Source organism: Pleurodeles waltl, chromosome 6 (genome assembly GCF_031143425.1).
Source record: "Pleurodeles waltl isolate 20211129_DDA chromosome 6, aPleWal1.hap1.20221129, whole genome shotgun sequence".
In the NCBI taxonomy this organism is placed as follows: domain Eukaryota; kingdom Metazoa; phylum Chordata; class Amphibia; order Caudata; family Salamandridae; genus Pleurodeles; species Pleurodeles waltl.
The window spans coordinates 105,095,452-105,118,501 of record NC_090445.1 but is presented as its reverse complement, the minus strand read 5'-3'; the positions used below and the strand labels follow the sequence as shown (position 1 = coordinate 105,118,501).

At 44.5% G+C, this 23,050-nt stretch overlaps 1 protein-coding gene across 1 annotated transcript in view; it reads left to right on the top strand.

The window, feature by feature from the left end:
* The window catches only part of LOC138299295 (transcription factor CP2-like protein 1), a 34,964-nt gene extending 14,971 nt beyond the window's left edge, over positions 1–19,993 (top strand). The window contains exons 7-15 of the mRNA XM_069237459.1: positions 1,260–1,370; positions 4,849–4,952; positions 6,587–6,641; positions 7,960–8,053; positions 11,123–11,213; positions 12,812–12,897; positions 14,581–14,723; positions 15,395–15,446; positions 18,697–19,993. Of these exons, the coding sequence (XP_069093560.1) occupies positions 1,260–1,370; positions 4,849–4,952; positions 6,587–6,641; positions 7,960–8,053; positions 11,123–11,213; positions 12,812–12,897; positions 14,581–14,723; positions 15,395–15,446; positions 18,697–18,734 (774 nt within the window). The 3' untranslated portion in view covers positions 18,735–19,993. The remainder of the gene's footprint in view (positions 1–1,259; positions 1,371–4,848; positions 4,953–6,586; positions 6,642–7,959; positions 8,054–11,122; positions 11,214–12,811; positions 12,898–14,580; positions 14,724–15,394; positions 15,447–18,696) is intronic.
* Positions 19,994–23,050: the final 3,057 nt, after the last annotated feature.

Here is a 23,050-nt window from a genome sequence, read left to right as displayed (position 1 = left end):
CTGAGGTGCTCTGGGTGCATTAGGGGGCATTGCCACTGCAAAAGCAAGACGTTCTAGAGCAATACAGGCCGGATTGGGGTCTCTGTGGGGTTCAGTACTTGTAACCAGGCACTGGAGGTCAGGGTTCATGGTGGAGGGCAGAGCAGTGTGAGCTATTGAGGCTGTGGCAGGGTAGTCCGAGGTGTATCCAAAGGGTTATGGTGCAATTATCTACATTTGGGATGCATAGGGACCTGGAGGAGTAGGGTTACATTTGCGAAACTGGGGTGCTTTGGAAGTCGTATGTGCAGGGTGCAATATGTTATGACTGACGTGCACTGTAGGTTGTATGTGTGGGTTTTAGAAGAGATGGGGTTCAGTTGGATAGGATTAGGGTGCATTGGCATATCGCGCAGTATGGATCCTAAATGAGTTGAGGATGCAATCGGCGATGACTGAGGTGCACATGGAGCGCTGTGCAGATTGTGGATGCTTTGGGGTGCAACCAGATTAAGGTGCATTCAGAGAGATGTGTGCATCTGTAAGTGTTTATTCTGGAGGTGCATGGATGCAGATGATGATGAGTGAAGTGCATTGAAAGCATTACACTTTGTAAGAGTTCAGGTACCATGGTAGGTATAGGCAGACACAGAAGGTTACATAGAAGGTCCAATGCCATTTTATTTAAAAACAAAAAAAAAAGAGGCAGGCTTGGTGGAGGAGGAATCAACCAACCAAGTGTTTTTTTTTTTTTTTTTTTTTGGCAATGTGTTTCCTGAAAGAGAGGCCAGTGTCAAGGGAGAGACCAAGTGACTATACATTCAGTGTCAGCTGGGTGTTGAACCTTTCTAAGTTCATTTCAGAAAGCCAGGTTTGAGTCTGTCATTGTTTGGTGCTATAGGCAAACAGGGGGAGTTCTGTGTTGGTGGGTTTGAATTTTAGATTGGTACCTGATTTCCGGTTCTGAATGCACTCGAGGCAGCTCTTGAGTCAGTGGATGCAGTGATAAGTAGAAATTTTCAGGCAGAGTTTTGTGCCATTGGTGTGCCGATGAATCTTGATGCTGCGGTCAGTAATTATGGTTCTAAGGAGTCCCATTGAGAGGTTAAAGGTTATGGGGGACCATATGGAGACCTATGATCATTTCTTGAATCTTGAGGTACCCATCGGAATGAGTTGGTGGTTAAAATATGGAGACTTTCTCCACATCTGGGAAAACAGAAGTGTCTGGAAATGTAATTTCGCTCTTTTTTTTTTTTTTTTTTTTTTTTTTTTTTTAGCCCAAAGGAGCTGACAGAAAGCAAAAAACTGACAGAGAGAAGATTGAGAAGCGGTCAATTCAAGATCGAGACAAATATCAGCCATCTTATGATACTACCGTCCTCACAGAGGTTTGTTGGGGGGCAAAGTGACAAGGCCATAGAGTATTGGGAACCGAGGATGGAGGGAGGAACACTGCAGTAATTACATATCATACCGTTCTACTATGAGCTGGTAGGCAACATGGTTGGCAGCACACAGGAGTCAAAGATCGGGGTACACAAGACGTAAATGAGACCATCATTTTCAGAGGTAAACTCTGAATCGTGCCCTCATTTTCCGTTTAAAAAGGTTTTTTGTTGCTGTTTTATGAACCTACGTGAAACATTATCCATCAAATGACGTAGGTGATTCCATTTTGGCTTGTGAATAGGCAACAAGGTTGGGGGCGCAGGACAATGAAGAAGGGCCAGAGTGCCATTCGAGTCATTCAGAGAAGCCTGGGTATAGCCATGATGGTTGGGAGAAAAGGGGATCCAAGGATGGGTTTTCAAGTCCTAAAGACTCCACCATTCCCAGAAGTATGCTGAGGGTAGGTGAGATGATGGTGAGCCAAAGAGGGCATTAGATCTATTGGAGATATGAAAGATACTGTCATGATTGGGAGGCAAAGATGGTAGAAGATCCACTCGAGTCATGAAAGTCGCATTCATGATTGAGTGCCAAACGGGGTAGGAGATCCACTGGAGTTATGAAAATCGCATTCATGATTGAGTGCCAAACGGGGTAGGAGATCCACTGGAGTTATGAAAGACGCTGTCATGATTGAAAGCCAAAGGGCTGGAGACACATTTGAGCCTGAAAGACCTTGTTCTACCAGATGGAATGGTGGTGGTGGGGTTGTCGCGTAGGCTCTCATTATCCTAATGAGACTACTGGATTTTGAGCGGCAAGATCATTCACAGTGTGGGGGACTGAGTCTGACTCACAGTGAATGACACTTGTCACTCTAAATCCGGGTTTTGCTCCGGCTAACTAGCAGTGCCTAATCTCTCCCAAATGGTAGAGACAATTGGGCAGCCAAGCGCATGACCTATTGATACTTCCCAGGGAAGTCGTGGTCACTCAGGTCACAACCGGTTCTCTCATACACAGTGCAATCTCATATATAAATGACAATAGAAGCAGTATAAGTTTTAAAGATTGGTTTAATAAAACAACTGCATTTTAGATAGCAAAGCGTGAGCTGCAATAACCAGAACAACACAACACAGTAATATTAAAATAGTGACGATGAGAGTGAAGCACAAGAATAGAATAGTGGCGCTAGATTAGCCTCTCAAGTTATATTTTCGAGCACAGCATCTTAAGCTCTAAGCCTGCCTTTCAGGTTCCCCCGGGATGACATCGACCCTCATACCTGAGCAAAGGCCTGTAAACTGCAATGGGGCATTCAGCATACAGTTGTGGGTCCCTGGCTGGAACTCCCTCTTGAAGTGTACTAGGACTAGAAAGTGTTTTTATAACTAACACGCAGATGTTCTAAGAAAATGTCCCAACGTAAGGATGTGTACTTTCTATGAATGCTGGAGACTAAACTTCTACCACGTTTACCGGCAATGTACCAGACTGTAGCCTTGACTAAAGCACAGGGCGATCAAGAATGCATTATTTGAGAATACAGTGCTGAACTAAGCTAAACAGTGTGATAGAAGAAATTAAAACAAGACCGTAAAAACTGGTTATTGTAAAATAACAGTGCAACGCGGAATAAAATATATCTAGGGCAAAGTGCACAGTGGCCTAGTATGTAAAACTAATGTGCATGAAGCTATATTAAAAATGGCTACACTACAGGGTTTTCAGGCAAGAAGATTGAGGTGCTCCAAGAAACTACTCTCCAGTTAGTAGCAATGGGTATATTTACATGCAGATCCAACTGATATTCAGGCTGTAGCAAGGAATGTATAAAATACAATAATGGAGAAATTTATATATCGTGGTGCTGCGTAACACACACCTTTACTACATAAAGAGTGCAAATAGAGAGCGGTGGAGTGCCACACTCAATAAAACACGAAAATTGCCTGGCGCACACCCTAAGAGTTAATGACCAGAATATTGGCACAAAGAATGTAATCAACAGTCCATAACTTGGGGAGGGGATCAAGTTACAATTTATTCCAGTCTTGACAGGATCGTATTTCCAGGTAAAAAATGTTAGCTTCTGCTGTAGAGACATATACAATGAAGTCCTTATAATGACAGAGCCAGCAATGTCATAAAATATTACCAGAAATTGATACGATCGTTACCGAATACTTCTTTGGCAACAATGCATATAGCCGACACATTTTTCATCTTAAATACTTTAACAAGGCTTCTGTTTGTCAGAAGCAGGAGCTACTGGCACAGACTCTGTGACCTTAATGTTCAAGACCTTGTAACTGCAACTTCATCATCCAACTACATAATACAGCTGACGAGTATTTTTATGGATTGCAACAACCTTATAATTTATCAATTTACCTTATCAGAGACACAAAGTGCTTTGCAATATTTGAATCATCAATAACGAATTCCCCCTTGATCAGCTTCTTCTGACAAACAAAACCCTTGAAAAAGTCTACGAGACAAAATGTGTGTCCACTGTAGTCGTTGTCAACAACTACTGTATCATTGTCTGCTTATATTCTATGGCATTGCTAGTCCTCTCACCATAAAGACTTCATTGTATGTGCCTCCTCTGTGGATATTTGTGGAACTGGAAATTTGATCTTTTCAAGACTGGAATTATTTGGAACTTGATCCACTCTTCTAATTGTGGACTGTTGAATACCACTGTTTTGATCATTTACTCTTCTGGTGTGCTCCATGTGATTCCCTTGCTCGGAAACTAAAAAAGTGACGTGGAAAATTTAAATAAAAAAACATCCTGCAGTCTTCAGAGAGGTCTCTGTGGAGGCGCTAGGTGAAATGGATGAGGGGCCCAGAAGAACGAGGAAGCGTGAGAAGTACAAATCAAGGCCATTGTAGAGCCCCTTCTCTGGAGAGTTAAGAGAGGACCCCTTTTCTACAGAGTTATGAGAGGGGACATGGCATGATTGGGAAGCACAGGAAAACCAGGCAGTTGGGACAACAAGGCACTGCCAGCCATATGGAAGAGAAGTATGATTTGGGGGTGCACACGTAAAATCAGGGATTGCAGCATGGACATTGGGGTCTCGTGGACCACTGTCCTATGCAAGAATACGAAGGGCCGCGTCTGTGGGCTACGTGAGGGAGTGGAAGAAAGCCATTTGGGTCTTGAGGGACACCATCTTCCTGATGTAGGTGCGAGAAGCAAATGATGAGATCACACAGGGTAACCAGAGAGTGGAAGAAGATATAGGGTCTTGAGGGACACCATCTTCCTGATGTAGGTGCGAGAAGCAAATGATGAGATCACACAGGGTAACCAGAGAGTGGAAGAAGATCTAGGGTCTTGAGGGACACCACGGTCCTTCTGAAGGTGTGATAGGCGAAAGGTTAGTAACCATAAGAAAGGCACCTTTGCACTGTCTCCTCTTCAACAGGATCACAAGTTTGTTCTTTGCTTCTTCTCCCCAGTGCGTCCCATGGCCGGATTCAGAAGTGTGCACCAGCCCCTACAGCCCCGGCAGCACTCCTGGATTCTCCTTCCCTCGCAACTTCAAGCTATCGAGCCCTGAACGGTGAGTAAGCAATGTGGCTCTTCCCACCAGATGCTCATGAAACAGCCTATCGCAGCTCTTTCCATCGCAGATATTTACTACCTTTTGTAGCACTGTAAGTAACAAACTTCCTTATTACCCCATTGAATGCTATTCAATTTATCAACCTCAGAAATATGAAAGGCCGAGTCAGCCCTGCCATGATGCTAATCTGTCATTTGAAAGAAGCGCTCCATTATAATAAAGTGAGTGGCTACCTTGCTGAACCATTTCACCAGATAAAGAAACTTCGAAGGGCACTACACCAAAACCTGCCCACAAAGCAGAAAATCAGATCAACATTTAAGAAATCTGTACGTAGCTGTCACGGCCTCGTGAGCTCCTGGTGTGACTTCAAACAAAAGCACCTTCTTTGCCAGGTGTCTCACAAGGCCGGCAACATCCCCCTTTACTCTTTTGGTCATTAAAGTTCTCGCCAGAGTTGAAGAATAAGGTTACAAGATGACCCCCATGGAGGACAGAGTAGCCCATTTAGAATCGGTGTATGAGGGCGCCCTGTCTATGCCCAGGACCAATGTAATGGCAGACATTCACTGTGCAAAGACCGATACCACAATATGCCATTAAAACAAGTAAAGGCAGCGAAACACATATGCACATCACGATGTGAGCACCTCAGGTGTGGGATCAAACATACTAGGACTGATGCTGGTCCACTTACTGCAAGCATGGGACCTCCTGAGGGCTGGGGACCTTTTCAGTTTAAAGGGGTGAAAGGCCCTGAGACTCTGGGGCTATATTTGTGTCCAGTTTTTCCTTCTGCTAAATGTTATCTAGGTCTTCAGTCCAAATTGTGCAGTTGAACTAGGATTGCAAGTCTCATGTATTGTAGTGTTCAACGAATGCCCCGGAGTGGCACATGGGATCCTTGATGGCATAGGGCTAGCTGGTAACCATAAGGATCTGCAGCAGTGTGTGGGTGGACCAGGCTTTCTACAGCATCAGGACTTACACGCAATAGAAGCCTCACTGATCCGTCTGCTATGGGGACCTTAAAACCGCCATCACTCAAACGTCATCAGTTAAAAATCCCACAGCAGTGCTCTACTTTGCCACCGTTTTGTCCATCTTGTAGGCGCTGGAAGTAGGGGTGTTGCAGCACCCCATGAAAAGTAACCATGCTATAGTTCGGATGAATGAGTGCTGAAGATGCCTTTACATTTTGTGCTTATCTTGTTCTCTCCCTTGGGGCAGCATGTGCCACCTAGGGGACAAATGACACACTAAGTTAAGTGTGTACAAGCCACCTCCCTGGTCTTTTATGTACAAGACCCAATACCGGATGAAACCACTAAGCACCGTATGGCTGAGGGCACTCTCCACGCTCACATGTCCCCACACTATTGATGGACACAACACAATCACGAAGGCTTCGCTTTCCAATGACGTAGGACACGCAGCCTCTGTTGTAAAATATGTCTAGGAATGTTAACAGCGCTTGACTCTATATATATATATATATATATATATATATATATATATATACACACACACATATGGAAGTAATTTGCATAACGTGTGGGGTTATATATGTCTCCATATCCAGTTTTTAGTTGGCAATGCCATTAATCCGCTCATGTTTTTTCGGATTTCAGAGTCTGCTCTTCTCCAACCTGCCAATCAGACAGCTCCACGGAGGGTGCAGGAGAGGTAAGTACCACACACAGTAGACTTGCTTGATGCAAGTGGATAAGGGTAAACAAATCTTTGGCAAGAAATATTTAGCTGAATCCCTAATATTTTCTGAGTGAGGAGCAGTGCCTGGTGCTGGGCACCCATCAGATATATTATATGGTAGATCAGCGAGTTCAATGCAGAGATCCCTAGAAAAGGACATACCACAGACCCCACCGAGAGGAACCCACCCACCCCAGGACTGGTCTCGCCTTGTCTTACCTTGAGGTGGACTGTGGACATGCCATCCCTTGTTCAAAGGGCAGCAGATGTGCTCCTTGATCTGAAGTGAGCAAGATAATTGACAATGTGCAGCACATGTCAAGCAGTTTACCTTAAGGTAGCTATGGCATCACCTCTACTACATCAAGCCATCTGTTATCCTGCAGTATTTCTGCGCTCGAGGTGTGCAATAGATGTGCTGTTCCTCACCTCTAGATGGACCGCAGGACCCTATTCGTCAACAGTGGCTGCATCATGTTGAGGTGGACAGCGGATATGCCATCCCTTATATGGAGGTGGATACCTGACTCATCCTATAATAACTTAAGGGAAACAAACCTTGTCTTACTTTACGGTGGATTGTGTACACACCATGTCTGATCTTACTTTAGGGTGAATGGTGTACACACCATGTCAGATCTTGCTTTGAGGTGGTCTGTGTACACACCATGTCTGAACTTGCTTTGAGGTGGACTGCGTACACACCGTGTCTGATCTTGCTTTGAGGTGGACTGCGTACACACCGTGTCTGAGCTTACATTGAGATGGACAGTGGATATGGTGATTCTTACCTCGCGTGTCTCAGTTGTTGGAGTCAGAAGTTTTCAAGCTGAACCCTGCTCTGGTCTGTCTCCTTTCAAAGCAATGCATGCAGGTAACAGAAGTCCCCCCTCTTTGCAATTTTAAAACAAACCCAGCAATTGCAGAATAGCCCTACTGCCCCTCTGAACCCATGTTGACTTTGCTTTGACCTTGTATAGAGCTCAATTTGTGCTACACAAATACCACATGCAAACATACGTACATATGTACAAACAGTGCATGAATGGGATAGTTAGAGAAATCTTCCTTAGCACAAACACCCAGCACATTTTCTCACTAAGGAACTCACTCATAGCCCTCAGCAGAGCCCATGAGTGCACATGACCCTGTGCAAGAAATGTATAGTCCACTGAAGCAGTCTTGTAAGCTTTAAACCTCCATCGCCATCTGCCAGTTCTTCATCCTCCTAAGCAGAATATGCAGCTTCTCCGAATAACTCAGATCTTCACTCTACTGCTCTCTCCTGCAGGTCCTGAGTCTGTCCTCCTCCATCTCCGACACGCAACAGTGGCTCATTCGGAACCGTTTCTCCAGCTACTGCAGGTTGTTCACCAACTTCACAGGTAAAGTTCACTGGGTGCCACGGGGAAAGACTGCTGGGTGTACCGGGTAACGATCCATGCGCACTGGTTTTTAGTCCTACTCAAGGGAACCAATGTTAAAGATTTCCCAAGGGATGGGTTCCCTGGAGGTAGTTATACTTTCAGTGTTTACTCACAAAGGAAAACTTGCTTGCAGCAAAGACACTGAGCAGAGTAACACCAAATTTGCTGTGAACCTAGAACTTTACTCAGAAGAGGGCATTTAATTGGTTTGGCGTAACTCCATTCAGTAGTTTTTGAGAACACCACATTACAAAGAGTTTGGACAGATTTCAAAGAGTTAATGAGAGGGAAGCTTTGGTATGTCTTTACTGGTAAATCACAGATGCTTTGAGGATGCCAATCCTTGAATCCTCTACGAAATTAATGAGTAGAAGTGGGGAAAAAAGCATTTTCCCCATTGTTCAACGCACAATCCACAGGATATCAGAGGATTTGAGGATCTAGGCAATCTGATTAGCTGGCAGCAACTGAAAATGCTTGAGGCTGCCAATCAAGATGCCAGGCACCACAGCCGCATCCACAAAAGAATGATGCAGGGGACAATATAGATGGGGGCACATCCCGCACCCCAGGGAGAATTTACATGAATCCGAGGTGGAAGAGGCTCCCATAAGTGAAACGTACCACAATTCGTCTTTCATAATTTGCAAATCCCTATCTCAGGTCCTTGGATCCACAGATTAGTGGGTCGATCCACACGTTTTGAAAAACTCCACTATATTTGTTTATTCAAGGCCTGCAAAAAGTTTAAAAAACATAATAATTCACAGTCCATCTATACGTTGCAAAGACCATGCCCAGGAAGAACTAGAGCCTAAGGCTGGCTCAGGGTTGGGCCATAGACCAAGTTTTGTGCCTAGAGGCTGCAGTGCATAGTAGAATGGCACACCGCTGGTTCAGTACCATGGGAGCCAGTGCAGGTCCTTGCTTCAGGCCAGGCTGTGCTCACATATTCCACTAGGACGGTTCATTCTTTGGTGGTACAGGGTTGACCTGTGCTGTGCACGGCTGATCCAGGGGCACAGAGGCTGCCACAAGCAGAGATGTTTTAAGGTATGAGCAAAGTAGGCTCTGGCCTAGGCCCCCCGCCATTCAAGGGGGGGGGGGGCATGATAGAGGCAAGTCTTTTCTGCAGAGAGCCTTGCTGTGATGACCTTGAATAATTCTTAAACAGGTTGTTTTAAATGCCATTTTCCTTTAAAGTTTTGTTAATGTGTCAGACAGTCTAGACATTTTGCAGAGAAATGTGTTTCATGCAACATCCATAAAAAAAAGTGTTTCTTTAAAGCAGGACCATACATATGAGAAATGGGAGGATGCCAGAGAGATTACTCGTAGTAATGTTATTCAGCTGCTGCCGTGTTACAATATTGAAAACAGTCACTATCCCTGAATATTAGCTTCAAACACATTTAGATTTGGACGAGTCTGCCTGTGAATGTGAGTGACCTGGCCAAAGAGGGCATGGAGGAGCTGAAACTGGCTCTTAAGTTCAAAGCTGTTCCGAACAGGGACCCCTAAAATATGTTCGACCCAGGGACCCAACAATCCTTAAGAAGTCCCTGGCCACAAGGTAACCTGCAACCTGGGCCTACTATGAATACTGCAAAACACCACATCCAATGTACTGTTCAATATAGAGGACAGCCATGTTTTCTGCTCCATGGTCTCGTGTTCTAGACAATGCTATTCAAACCTCTAAAGTTGAGTGTTCCTCAAGTAACTTTCTGCTAGACTAGCATGACCATGTTGGCTGTGAGCGTTTCTGCGTGTTATAGCCAAAAACAAAATGTCTTCTATGTACAATAAAATGAAATGACCTATAAGTAAATTGCTGAATGTAGCAAAACAGAAGGAAAATGCTCTTTTGGGGAAGACAATGGAGGCAAAGCCACTTTTTGTGATAAAGGCCCTCATTATGACATCAGAGGCTTCCTCAGGAAATCACCAATGCCAAAGGCGCCAGAAGACCGCCAGTGCTGGCGGTCTTCCTCCCGCCATAATATGGCTACTGCAGGATTTCAGCCTCCGGGGTTGTGGCGTGTGTGTATGCATCTGAGTGCTGTGGTGTATGCGTGGTTGTATGCATGTGAGTGAATGCGTGTATGAATGTTACAGTGAGTGCATGTCAGTGTGTATGCGTGAGAGAATGTGTGAGTGAATGAGTGTATGGGTGAGTGTGAGTGAGTGTATGGATGTGGTGGTGCATGCGTGTGTGTATGTATATGATTGCGGGGGTGGAGTGATTCTAGAGGTGGGGGGGGGGCGGTACGATTCTAGGTGGGGTGGGGGGTGATTGCTAGGGGGTGGTGGAGCCTTCTTCCGGTGACAGGGAAGGAATTCCCGGTCACCGGTAGCCTGACCACCATGGTTTTCGTGGCAGTGATACTGCTGCAAAAACCATGGTGGTAGGCCAGCTCATTATACTGCTGGCGGTCATGTGTGGACCAGGCTTGTCAGAGATGCACATCTCCGGCCCATTGGTTCATACCGCCATGGCAGTTTGAGTGGTGATGTGACGAGTTGGCTACAGCCAACCCCCCACACTCCTAATGTGGCGGTATACACCGCCAGCCGGTTGGCGGTAATACCACCGCATTAACCCTGGCGGGCAAAAGACCGCCAGGGTTAAAATGAGGGCCAACATGTTTTAGGTATCAAAACAATACTTAAAAAAAATTTTTTTGCTAATGCAAACTTTAGAAAATGTTCTTTTATATCGAAACTGTTTGTGAGCAAAGCGCTAAGTGTGGAAGGGAGGCTCCGAGGGGGGGCCAGATTAGTATGGATGGTCTCTGTATGTAGACATGCTTGTAATGTGAAGAGTGAAGTAGGTAAAACTCACGCCTTGCATCCATATCTTCTGGAGCATCCTGCTCAGCAAACTCAGTCGCAGGTTCCATCATTCATGCAATAGGATTGAGTAAATGCCTGTTTCCGGTTTTTGGATCATGTGACAGCCTATGCCACTAGATGCAGTGGGATTGGTTATTAACCTATGTTTTCTAAATTTTTCTCCAATTCCAGGCTCAGACTTAATGAAACTTTCACGGAATGACCTCGTCCAGATCTGCGGTGCCGCTGACGGTATTCGACTCTGGAATGCGTTAAAAGCAAGGTGTGTACACATGCACCCCAACATGTGCCTACTTTATCCTCACAAAAACATTAAATTAAAATTTACTGCTCCACTGAGCCGCTCCTCTTTTCTGGTCACTGCAGGCAGGCACTTGAGGCCAATGCGGACGCTGCTCAGAGCAGCGTTAGGATTGGCTGGAGGGCTCACCCAGGGCACTCCCAGGCAGACTGGGAGCCTGTGCCTGCTCTCTCCAGCCAGGCAACAGAGTGCCGGGCTGGAGAGAGCACAGTGCGCATGTGTGTCTGGCCTGCTCCAAGCTGGCCGAACACACATACGCACTTGAGGGGAGTGCACAGTTCACTCCCCTAGGCCCCATTGGCCCCGCCCCTTTAAAAACAAAAGGATAATAAACTAAGTTTATAATCCTTTTGTTAAGGTTTTGCAGACGCTGCTGGTGGGGGGGAGGGGGGTCAACGCTCTTCCATCATAGCGGAGGAGCCACCGCTGCTACTAGGTCAATTGTAATAAAGGTCATTGATTGACAGCCATGCTTACATGATAGTGCTTAATTTGTAAAAATATAAGTGCTAGGGCCAAAGCTGTTCCCCTGCAGCTGGTATCCCCCACAACCACTTCCACTTCTGCCAAATGGAAATACTAGCATTACCCTATAACCATCACACTTAAAAAAACATGACATTTTGGACTATTGTAGGTCACCTTAAGCTGTAGGGAGGGCCTGGGACTACTGTAAGTACTTATTCTCTGCTCAAAAAATAGACTGGGAGTGCCACCATGTGGTATACTCAAAGACAAGCGATGGTGTCTAAAAATAAGAGCCAATACTGAGAACCAGCAAACCCCCAACACAAATGAAAGCACTGAGGAGGCATCAAGTCCTCAGCCAAAGAATTGGAACAGCCATACAGCTCTCACAAACACGCAACACTTTCCACATAGACCACACTATAAGCAAACATTGCACCAATACTGCATGCAAGGAAGGCTTGTGAAAAACAGGACAGGGGCTGTACATTGCTTTGTGGCCAACACTGTGGTGCCGTAGATCAGAAACTAAATAGCAACCTAATGCAGGACACGCCCTGGTGGGAATTAATTACATGCATGCAATATGTGAAATTCCTTCATTATTGAAATTGTGATATTCTGTAATGTTTGCATGAATGAGTAGTTAGAGCATAAGATGTCTTGCTGAGAGAGACTTTCTGCGAGAACCAGACTCCTGCAGCTATGCCACAAGATATTTTGAGAGGCCTGGTCTTTCTTAATTTTGTGTAATTTTGCAATATTGCACACCAACATGCCAAGCATGCAGGGATATCAATCAGCCAGTATTACCACTGACTGTGATTTTAGTCGTATAGAACCGATTGCAAGTTCCTGTAAAATTCATCCACTGAGCAACTCCCTGCAGGTTTCTCCTTAGTTTGGAGACTTATATTTACACTCAGTACTGTGCTATAAAACCCTCACTAAAAAACTACTGACTTTCCTGATTTTAGGGTCTTTTGGCTACAGAGGATGTCTCACATCTGACCTCCCCTGCATCTCATCTGTAAGAGTTTGACTGCATCCACCACAAGCAATAATTTTGCCTTTTTTTTTTTTTACTACAGAAGTGTCCAGCCGCGCCTCACACTGTACATCGCCAGGGAGCCAACAGAGGAGGCGGTGGAGAAGCAAGAAGAGGCCCCACCCCCAGGTAGGAAGTTCTGGGTCAGTAGACCAGTGCTTAATTTGTGAAGGTGGTTGCAGGTGGTGAGCACTGGCATTAAAGTTTGAGGACCAGGACTTATGTGTCATCATCAGAATCCGACATCCAAGAAAGAGAGGCAGGAATGAGAGAAAGGAAGAGAAAGATAAGAAAATAATGATATGGTGAGAAATTATGTATGAACCTGCGAGAGTTACTTTAAGGAACAAGAAGTGTACGGTGATGGGAGAAAGAGGCATGAGTTGGACAGGAGCAGTCTGGCCGTTCTGGCACTCTGGCAATTCCCAGGTAAACTGCAGGCTAAGGGGCTCCTTTCAGAGCAGAGTGGTGTGCCTTGCCCCATCAATAGCTCTTTTTATAATGGTTTCCTGTTGGGGTGGAATCATAAATTGGCAGCACTGGCATTGCCCAGAACCAACATCCATTAGGGCAGACAGTAGGCTCCCAAGAGAAACATTTGAGGGTGGGGGGGGAGGGGAGGGGGGAGGGGAGGGGGGAGGGGGGGGGGGGTGTGTGTGTGTGTGTGTGTGTGTGTGTGTGTGTGTGTGTGTGTGTGTGTGTGTGTATTTTTTTAATTTTATTTACAAATTAGGCACTGCAGAAGGCATGAGCCAATAGTAAAGATAGGGTGCACTGTCCTTGTTTGTGCCTTGATGCAATTTTCAACAGGTGTGTCGGTGATTCCGCACCTGACTTGGGGGCAGTGAAATACAGAGCAGGTGTTTACAAGCCACTCCATGTTTCACAGCGTAGGTGGCATGATGTGTGCACTTAAAGAGTGGATAGAGATCCCCTAGCAGGCAGGTGCAGTGAGTGACTGAACCTGCCTGCAGGGGGATTTCTGGGGGTCCATGAGAATCCCTGTCCCCACCAACAGTAGGCTAGGCTTCGGGTGTTGCACTGACAGTGTGCCACCTTTCTGTGGCACACTGACATTGCGCCTCTTAAGGACCTGTTTGCCTCTGCACCTGCATCCATCATACAGGGGCACAAAAATCAGGCGCACACACCAGTTGTGCTCCCTGGGTATTCTGTTTAATATACCCCCAGGAGTACTAAGTGTTTCTCCGCTTAAAGTATCAGCAGACACCTGGGGCCTCCACTGATGAGTCAAAGAGCAATGGAGGAGCCAGTAAAGGAAATCAAGTTGAGCTTAAGACTCAGAGCAGAGAACACTGCAAGTGGACTTAGGGTTCAGACAGCACACTTTGGGTGATATCGATGACATTTCAGGTGAGTCGGGGCAAACAGGCTTTTGCTGAAAAGGCTCATCTGTATCTGCATCTGCACATAGTTCCAGAAGGCACAGTGCCATTGGCAGGGTATTCTCAACGTATGCCGGTGCCACACCATGGGGAGATGGCACCCTCAAAATGTCAGTGTCAGTTTCTGCGCTGGTGTTTTGATATATTACGGAGCACCAGCCTATTCAAAGCTCAGGCCCATGTGTTGCTCCCATTTCTTTCATTGTTTTGTTTACTCTCAGCTTGTTTTGTCTTTTATACTGCCAGCCTGTGCCTACAAACAGTTTTGCAACACTGCTGTCAAAGTTATATCTATGTTCCTTGCTGGTTGAGAGTGAAGAGGGAGTCAAAGTAACAGGATCTCCTGTCAGCTGCTGGGTACCCACTGATTTCTTAACTCTAACCATAGATGCTTTGTCTCCCACAGTCTACCAAGAGTTGTATCTAGAGGAGCTTACAACCACTGAACTAACCCATAGACTGGCTGAACTTTTCACCATTCCGACTGGTCAGGTGCATCGGCTGTGCAAGCAGGGACCGACTGGGATACGCATCCTCGTCACCGACCTGGTACATACACAACAAACGCATCGTCTGCTCTGAATCTGTTCTACGCTTCATCCTATAAACATGCTCTTTCAATGTCCTCCCTTCGTTGATGCCCTTATCCAGATACACGGCTCCTTGGACCATTCCTTTGCTCCAGAATTATCACTCTAAGGAAACTTTATCACTTTGTCGCTTTCTTTCAATGTTTTCTACAGAATCTTCATCTGCACCTTGCTTCCTTGATCGTTTCTCTGGGCACAACACATTTCTCCTGCTTTGCCAAATTCCTGCACATCTCCCACCCCCCTTCTTTTCTTGGAAAATTGCAAATTGGTCCAACTTTCCAACTCTGCAATTTTCTGCAAAGGCTTTAAACCTTTCTTTGAGGATATTCCAAAAAACATTCACACTTTCCATTCTTTGGGTGTTTCCAGAAAGCAAAACACTAAACTTTTGGTTGGTCTTCTGCTGGAACTGTTGTGCTTTCCCTTTCTTTGTGTTTCTTGGAGATTTTTGTGCCTTCTGATGCTGGTTCAGAAAGACTTCTATCTGTTTTCTGAAATACTACTGCTCTACTTCAAGCTGGAGTCTTAAACCCTAGAACGTCAGAATGTTTTGAGGTCAAGCAGTGCTTTTTTCTCTAATTTCTTTACTTAGAATCAATAGTTTGACACCATTTTTATTGCCTACAGATGATCCGAAATCTACCGGATGAATCGTCTTTTCAGGTCGCTGTTCAGAAAGGTATGTGTCTGCTCCAAAACAACGCATACAGCAATGGGACTCTGTGTTTAGTGGAGGAGAGGGTGCTGGGTAATACATCAAGGCAGAAGATTGGAACTATGGTGGCAGCAAACAATTTAGTTGCCCCTTTGGCCATGAGACTGTGCCTGTCACCAGGGTTCTACCTCCGAAGAGAGACAGGGTAAGGCAAATTAAACAAAACCAGAAACAATAAACTAGAATGGATAATGGTAAAGAAATTGATGAGGTTTGCACCAGGGAGTACAGTTATAGTGGAGAAGGAGACCAATGGGTTAATCTAGAGAAGAGTAGTAATAGGAAATCCACCAAAAAAGCTAATTCCCTGACTGTACCTCCTATGGTTCTACTACCCTACTTGGATTACCCTGTATGGTGACCATAAAACCAATACAAGCATCTCTAACTCTGTCATCAGTTTATCCAAGGTTGATCATTAACTCTGCCAAAAATAGTTATCTAGAGAGGCTTATGCGCCACAGTTTGTGCAGGGATTACCTCCTTGACAGTCCACCGGAGAAGAGGTAGTTAATTTTTAATAGAACTTGTGTTTTGTGTACTCAACAGGCATGAAAACACCCCAAGCAAGTTAAAGAGACCAAATATGGGAACAATAACAGTGTATCCCTCAGTGCACATTTCCAGTGCCCACTGGAAGTGCCACCACGTGGCACTCGTCATCCATCCATGCACTAGTGAAGCAGTATTCTACTCATCTGACCATCTTGCTCTGTGGCCTCAAAGAGTTAGAAAAGTGCTATAAAAATGGTACACTGCAGTACACCCAGGTGGATTTTCCACCAGACGTGTCCCCACAAAGTGGCTTCTTCCGTGGCTGAGACTATCTTTCTTGTGTTAAAGCCTCCACCACCATGAAAGGGAATTCTAAATGCAGATTTTCCACCACCAGAGTGGCGAAGGAGATCAATTCACCACCATGTGATATCAAACAGAAATCTACCAGTATCTCTAATATGAAATGTAGGACCAGCAGTGCATCAGCCAGAGCCCACACGTGAAAGGAATATACACCATGATAGCATTTAACAATACGGTATAAAGGAAGGTACATCCAAGGCACTGTCAATGTTCAAAGCCTCTTTAAAAAACAAGTGCATGCAAATAAGTCAAAACAAAACAAGCACTGCCAGAATGAAGAAGACTCAAACATCGAAGCAAAACAGATAGTACATCTATCTCGAAGATATGGCGCCTTTTAATTAACCAGGGTAGTATAAAGCAATCAAGATCTTAGCTGGATCATAGCTAGAAAGCAAATCACAACAGACCAGAGAAATACAGCCTTTACATCCAGGGCAAACAGTCACCAAGACTCACCTTCACATAAGCTAGAAATTTTGCCATAAGTAGTAAATTGAAAATAAAAATCAGACATATTGAAAAAATTGCTAAGCACGGAGTAGATAACAAAATGAGAGGACCCATGCATGAGTCGCAGTTTGCAGATAACTAGAGCACTACAAAGCACCCTAAGCTTAATAAATCAGGATGCAAAGGAATAAAGCTGAGTCAAGAAAATATTCAGAAGTGAGAAGTACTGGCAACAATATTTTGTGGCAACCAGGTCAAATAAACATAGTTTGAGGAGAACAACCTTACATTATGAGAGTGTAATATGCGGCACTCTATTCTGATGATGATTGGGCAAATCATCTGATACAATTACCCAAGGACATAGTAACTGAAAATAATCAACAAATATATTTGCATGTTGTCCACCATAATAATCCGAAGACTCGTGAGTGTATTCATGGCATGATATAATGACGTCATAAAAGCTCATCTTAAAATACAATATTCATAGAATATTTGGGCATTTATCTCTGACAAAATTTACTAAGGAGAGACATATTGTTATTTTGTGTCACAATTTTTATGGATGCAGTGCTGCATAACACCACTATGTCCTCCAAAGACGCCGCAGATGATGCCATTTCCCCCACCCACCAACACAGTCATAGTACATCCCTGGAACCCCACCAGCATCTGCAGCAAAATTTAGAACTTAGCCTCCACCTTGAGTGATAAGAAGGGAATTCCAAATAAACAGCCAATGAAGTAGCCTACATCCGTCATTATTATCTTAGAAGCTTCCTTAGGAGCATTGCCCCAGCCTTCATGCACCTGCAGGCATCTCCCTCCACCACCATATCCTCCTCAGTCCAATGTGTGGTCAAAGAGAAGCTTAAGTCAGTCATCAATGGTTCACCTATGTTTTTCCATAAATTTAAAAAACAGTTACAAAGGACCAGGATGCAGCTGGTCAAGAAAAAATACATCATCTTAGGTTGGATTCGTGCCAGGCAATTCGCCACCACTTGGCATACCGAGCACAATCTGCTGCTGCTAAATGTAGGCGACACCACTTAAATCTTTCACTCACCGTATCCAGATTACAGATCACCACTCTGACCATCTAAAATCTTGTCAGAACTACCACAACACATGCACAGCATTAACTCGTTCTCATTAGGAAGACCCTCAACCCTTCTTTTCATTTAACAGCAGTCTGGGGGACCAAATACCCTTTATTATCGGATTCGAGCACAGATCTAGGTGTGATTAAGATGGCAGTGTTTGTAAAATAAACTATTTAGATAAGTAACTCTGAGTGAAGACCAGGTAGAGCCTACACTGTTGCAGTAGTGGGGGGCAAGGAAATAGGCAGAATGGATGGGCTTGGTGGGTGTTTTTTCTGTATGAAAATAGGCAGAATAGATGGCCCCAGAAGTCATTTTCTATATGGCACTGGGCAGACAAGATGGACTTGATGAGTTGTTTCTGTATGGGACGAGGCCAACAGTGTGAACTTGCTGATTGGTTAATGCATGGAAGGGGAAAGACCGAATGGGCCCACTGGTTGTTAGTGCCATAAAAGAAGACAGAAGAGACTAGCTCTGCGGCTAGTATCTCTAGCGAAACGAGCACCGTTGACAGGTTTGATGTCAATCTACATCATCATATGTATGGACATGGGCAAATGTGGTAATTTTCTGTATGGAAATGGGCCTCTGTCATTTTTTGTATTCAACGGAGCAAATAGGGTGGGTTTGGTAGTATTTATCTGTATAGATGTGAGGAGACAGGATGTGCCTGGTGGCCCTTGTCTGTAGATGAATAGGCCAGGCTGGCAAGTCTCATTTGCATCACTTTCTAAGGACCTCTTAGCATGAACCCAGCAGTAACCAAATTTACGTTTGTTTCTTCACAGTGCAAAACCCAGAGGGATTCCACCTCATTCTGCGATAACTATTCCACGGCCTTCAAACACCAACAAACTGGCACTTAGAGAAGAGAGTGGTCAGCCAACGAGAGACACAGAAAAGAAGCAAGGAGTGGGAGACCTTCTCTGAAGAAAACCCGATTCCTGCCGGTGTTCAGCATTCCAGCAAGGGCACTTTGTTGAACTAGCCCCAGGAAGCCCTGATGGTGCAATGGAGGCTTGTGGGCAGAGGGGGTAGAATACGCTATTATTGGACTCTGGGGACAGCAGGACTGTTTCCCTGTGCCTTCCCTGGCCTTCAGGCAGCACCTTTTCCATTCTAGCACTCCTCGGGACCTCTCCTACACACTGTTTGATAGTCAAGGACTAGTGTGTCAGTACGCAAACCTCTTCTAAAGATGCAAGGACTTGCCACTCAGGTCAGGGTCGGGCAGAGGTGTGCTGGAGTGGGTAGCAGTTAGTTGTTGGCCGTGAGGGAGAGGAGGTCCCAGTGAGAGCATCTGCCAATGTTCACTTAATAGAACACTTGAGAATTGCATATTATTTCTCTTTTGGTTGAAAGCAGGAGATATGGGAATTGACCTGAATATGGCAACTGATAAATGTAATATATTAGCCTCGCGCGCCCCTGTATACAGCAGTGGGCATCAATGTGATATTTTTAATCGCAGCTGACCAGGAAGATGCATTATAGCCTTTCTTGTAATATTCAAGGTAATTGCACATTTTTTTTACTTCTTTCTACACTGTTGGCACACTCGTTTGTAAACCAAATGAACAAACTTAGACTTGCTGTAGAGCACAAGTGGAACAAATTGATACTTCCTTTTTATATGTACTGCAGTTTCATTACCTTTTGGCATAAATAAATGAATACAAATCATACAATTTGAGGTAGAATTAAGACACTTTCTGTTCTGTATAACTGGGTAATGCTTTTCAAGTATGCAGCCAGAGGTACAGCTCTGGGAAATAACTTCATTTTGGCCTGCAGACCTCCTTTAATAACGAGCTGGCAAAGAGATCAAACATTATTTGATTGTCCTTTTCCCAAATCCTTACATTTTGAGGGACCATCTAGCAGTATCCAATGTGTTCACTACTAACACCAGTCAGCTGTAGAAATGCCTCCCAGGTAGGCTATGAATAAAGAACTACCCTCTACCAAAGGTCTCACTTGACTAACCATTCCATGTGCATTCCTTAGAAAATTCCAACCTTGTTTGCTACAGCGAACCCCAGACCCCTGAATGTAACTGGATGATAAGGGCAACTTCGGATGGTCCTCTTTGATGGCCATCAGTCATGTCGCGGTTTGGCATCAGTCTGGGTGATAAAGGCTGTCTAAAACAAACATGGATGGACCATCTTCAATGCCAGACCATTTTGAGAACATCCTTTATGGTTGCAGACACAGACTGCATTTTCTCCTTGAGCTGCAACATGAGGCTATTGAAAGGCCTTGAAAAATATTCTCAAACTCTTTAATTAGAGCTAGTATGGTATTAATCCCACTAACAGAGACATCAGTCTGAACAATGAAGGGCTGAGCAAAGTCCAGCACCTTCAAAGCCAATTCCAAATTTGCTTCTCAAAGGTCTGATAATAGCAAACGATGCCCACAAGTGTCTGTACATAGGTCACGGTGGTGAAGGTTACCTAATCTATGGTCACATGGATATTTGCCTTTCTGTCACCTACCTTATGCCCAAGATTCACAGCTGAGCACTGCCCGTCTTGCACTTAGTTACCATGATTATTAGCTTATCTCTTAATAATGCCTGTAAACACCTTCAGTGGTTTGCCCATATGCTGTCTAAGTAAACTTCAACAATGGCTTGCATATCACTTAGGACATCATCCATCATGCGCTGGAAGGTGGGAAATAGATTTTTTTATCCCAAAAGGCATGACTCAAAAATGGAACTGCTCTCATAGGATTGACAACCGAGTTTTTTGTGTCATACCAGGTGCAAGGGCAAAACCATGCCATTGGCCAAAGGTATTCAAAAAATGAGCACCCTCAAATTCATCAATAAATATGTTAGCGCTGCATATAGGATGGACACTGTTTTTGATGATGACATTGAATCCTCTGAAACCGCACACGAGAAGTCCTCCCCCTCCCAACCAATTTAGTCATTTGAATCATTTAGCTTAATAGCAAAAGGTCCAGCTTTTTTGGTGATCTCCAAGCTGATGTATTCCTAGACCTGATCCAACATACGGTAGCTTTGGCAAACAAGCTCTAATCCTGCCCATGCTGTGGGATGTAATGAGGGAGAGCTGTACTTTCTACACTGGTCCATCCTTTTTAATTTTTTTTTTTTTTTAGAATGTCAAAGGCCTCATTTTCCTTGTTCTCATTTGAGACTAAAAGGATTTTCTTGGACAGTGAGGAAAGCTCAATATGTTTCTGGGGGGTATAAACTGTGTATTGTACTGTATTAGTTAAATAATTGTTTTTTTTAAATTTAGATCACTTTACTGTCTTGGGATTCACAAATGTTGTCTGCTTCATCCATGTACTCATTTGGAATGGCCTTCCATTTGTATCACTCCTTGATTTATTTCTGGCTTGTTTGTACATTGCCTTTAGCTTTTTTGCATGCCCTGGGCTATGTTCTTTTAAAGGCTGCACACCTAGTCAACGATGTCGCCAGTGAAAGCTGATTAATCTTCTTCCATCTTTCCTTCACATAACCCACTTTGCTGCTGCACTTCTGTGTAATCCAAAAGTAAGCATGTGCAGAGGATGTCCAACTTAGCCCTCAAAGGGCTTTTGACGTTCTTTTTATTGAACTGCTTAACTAGTCTGTTGGTCTAAAGGTAGTAAAAGGAGATCTTGCAAATGGTTTAGACGTTTTTCCCTTTCAGAACATCTTTTGGGGATTCCCTCAGGGTACCTTGTCATATAGTCTACCTCGAGCAAATGTTGTTTTTGCCTGAGGTGGTAGAGGGGTCTATACTGTCCACTCTCTTCACACCTTTTTCACACACATCCACAGGACTACCAATGCTGCCTGGGCCTGACCCTCACTTTCAAGACCAATGACAAGGAGACTAGGTTTAGTGCTGGGCTACTAAAAGTTGTGATTAACTTTTTCTAGTGACCTTGAAGCCATAATACCAGGTCAAATTAAATGGCCTGTATCTCAGAATTGACCAGACACAGTCAGGATGTTTCATTACACACCAGCCCTAGACTTCCCCGTTGTTAGTTTTAGGACTACTGGCGGAACATTAGAAGATAACATTTCAGGGTTCACTGATTGGACATTACTTACTGCAGAGGTAAAGGAACTTTGAAAATATTTCAGGGAGACCAAGAAAACATGTAGTTCAAGGTCCAATGCAGCCACTGACATTGGACCATCAACAGCATGCCATGCAGAGGTTTTCACAAAGCCATAAGCTCCTTAGACACTCTCACAGCCCACCATATGAAATGTCAGACCTGAGCTTGAAGTCCAGGTTGACAACTGTGTCAGGATGCAAACATATCAAGGTAGTCACAGTCACTACTGCAGGGCTATTCACCTGCAATTTCATTGGCATAACTATTTGCATCTTGGGCTGTATGTATGTGTGATCTGTGCAAAACTCACCTAGTCACTCCTAGTTCCAGCTTTTATGCCCCATCTACTTGTGTTTTGTGGGGTATTAGTGATGGGTGGTGGTCTGTGTGTATTTGTATGTCCCACACAGGTCAATTACTAGTCCTGGTCCCTACTTTAGGTGGGTTCCTTGTGTATTTGACTACCTGTACATACCCTGACACAGCACCTACGAATACACGGTTTAGCTTCTCACAGCAACATGTTCTAATGATGGCAGGCTGCCAGAAGTTTAAAGCAAGCTTGTGCTGATTTGGAGGTAACCCTGTATCCAGATACCCCAAAACAAAACCTATACTAGCACTATGTTGAACTAGTTAATAGATGACCTGCAGCTCCAACTTGCACCTGCAGGACCTGTGATGATGTTACCTGGATTCAGAACCTCAAGTGGCTCATTCCCATAAATCTCAAGCTGCAAAATAGATCCTATTTTGGATTCCTGGTGGGCATTGGTCTGCAGAACAGAGGCTTCCCCAGAATAAGTCAGTAGCATCTCCAGGATCAGTCCCTCTTGCCTGCAAACCTTCTATAGAACGCAGATGTTGTAGATGAAGTTAGGACAAGTGACTGAAAGCAGATACCACACTAGGCTTCAAAGTTACAATCATAAAAGTGCAACAGAACTTCCCTGTGGTAGTCACTGCCTGGTTGGCAAACCCCTTCACCAATGTGAAAATATGTATTCATTCCCTGAAAAGCCCCCAACTCTGCAACATAGGACC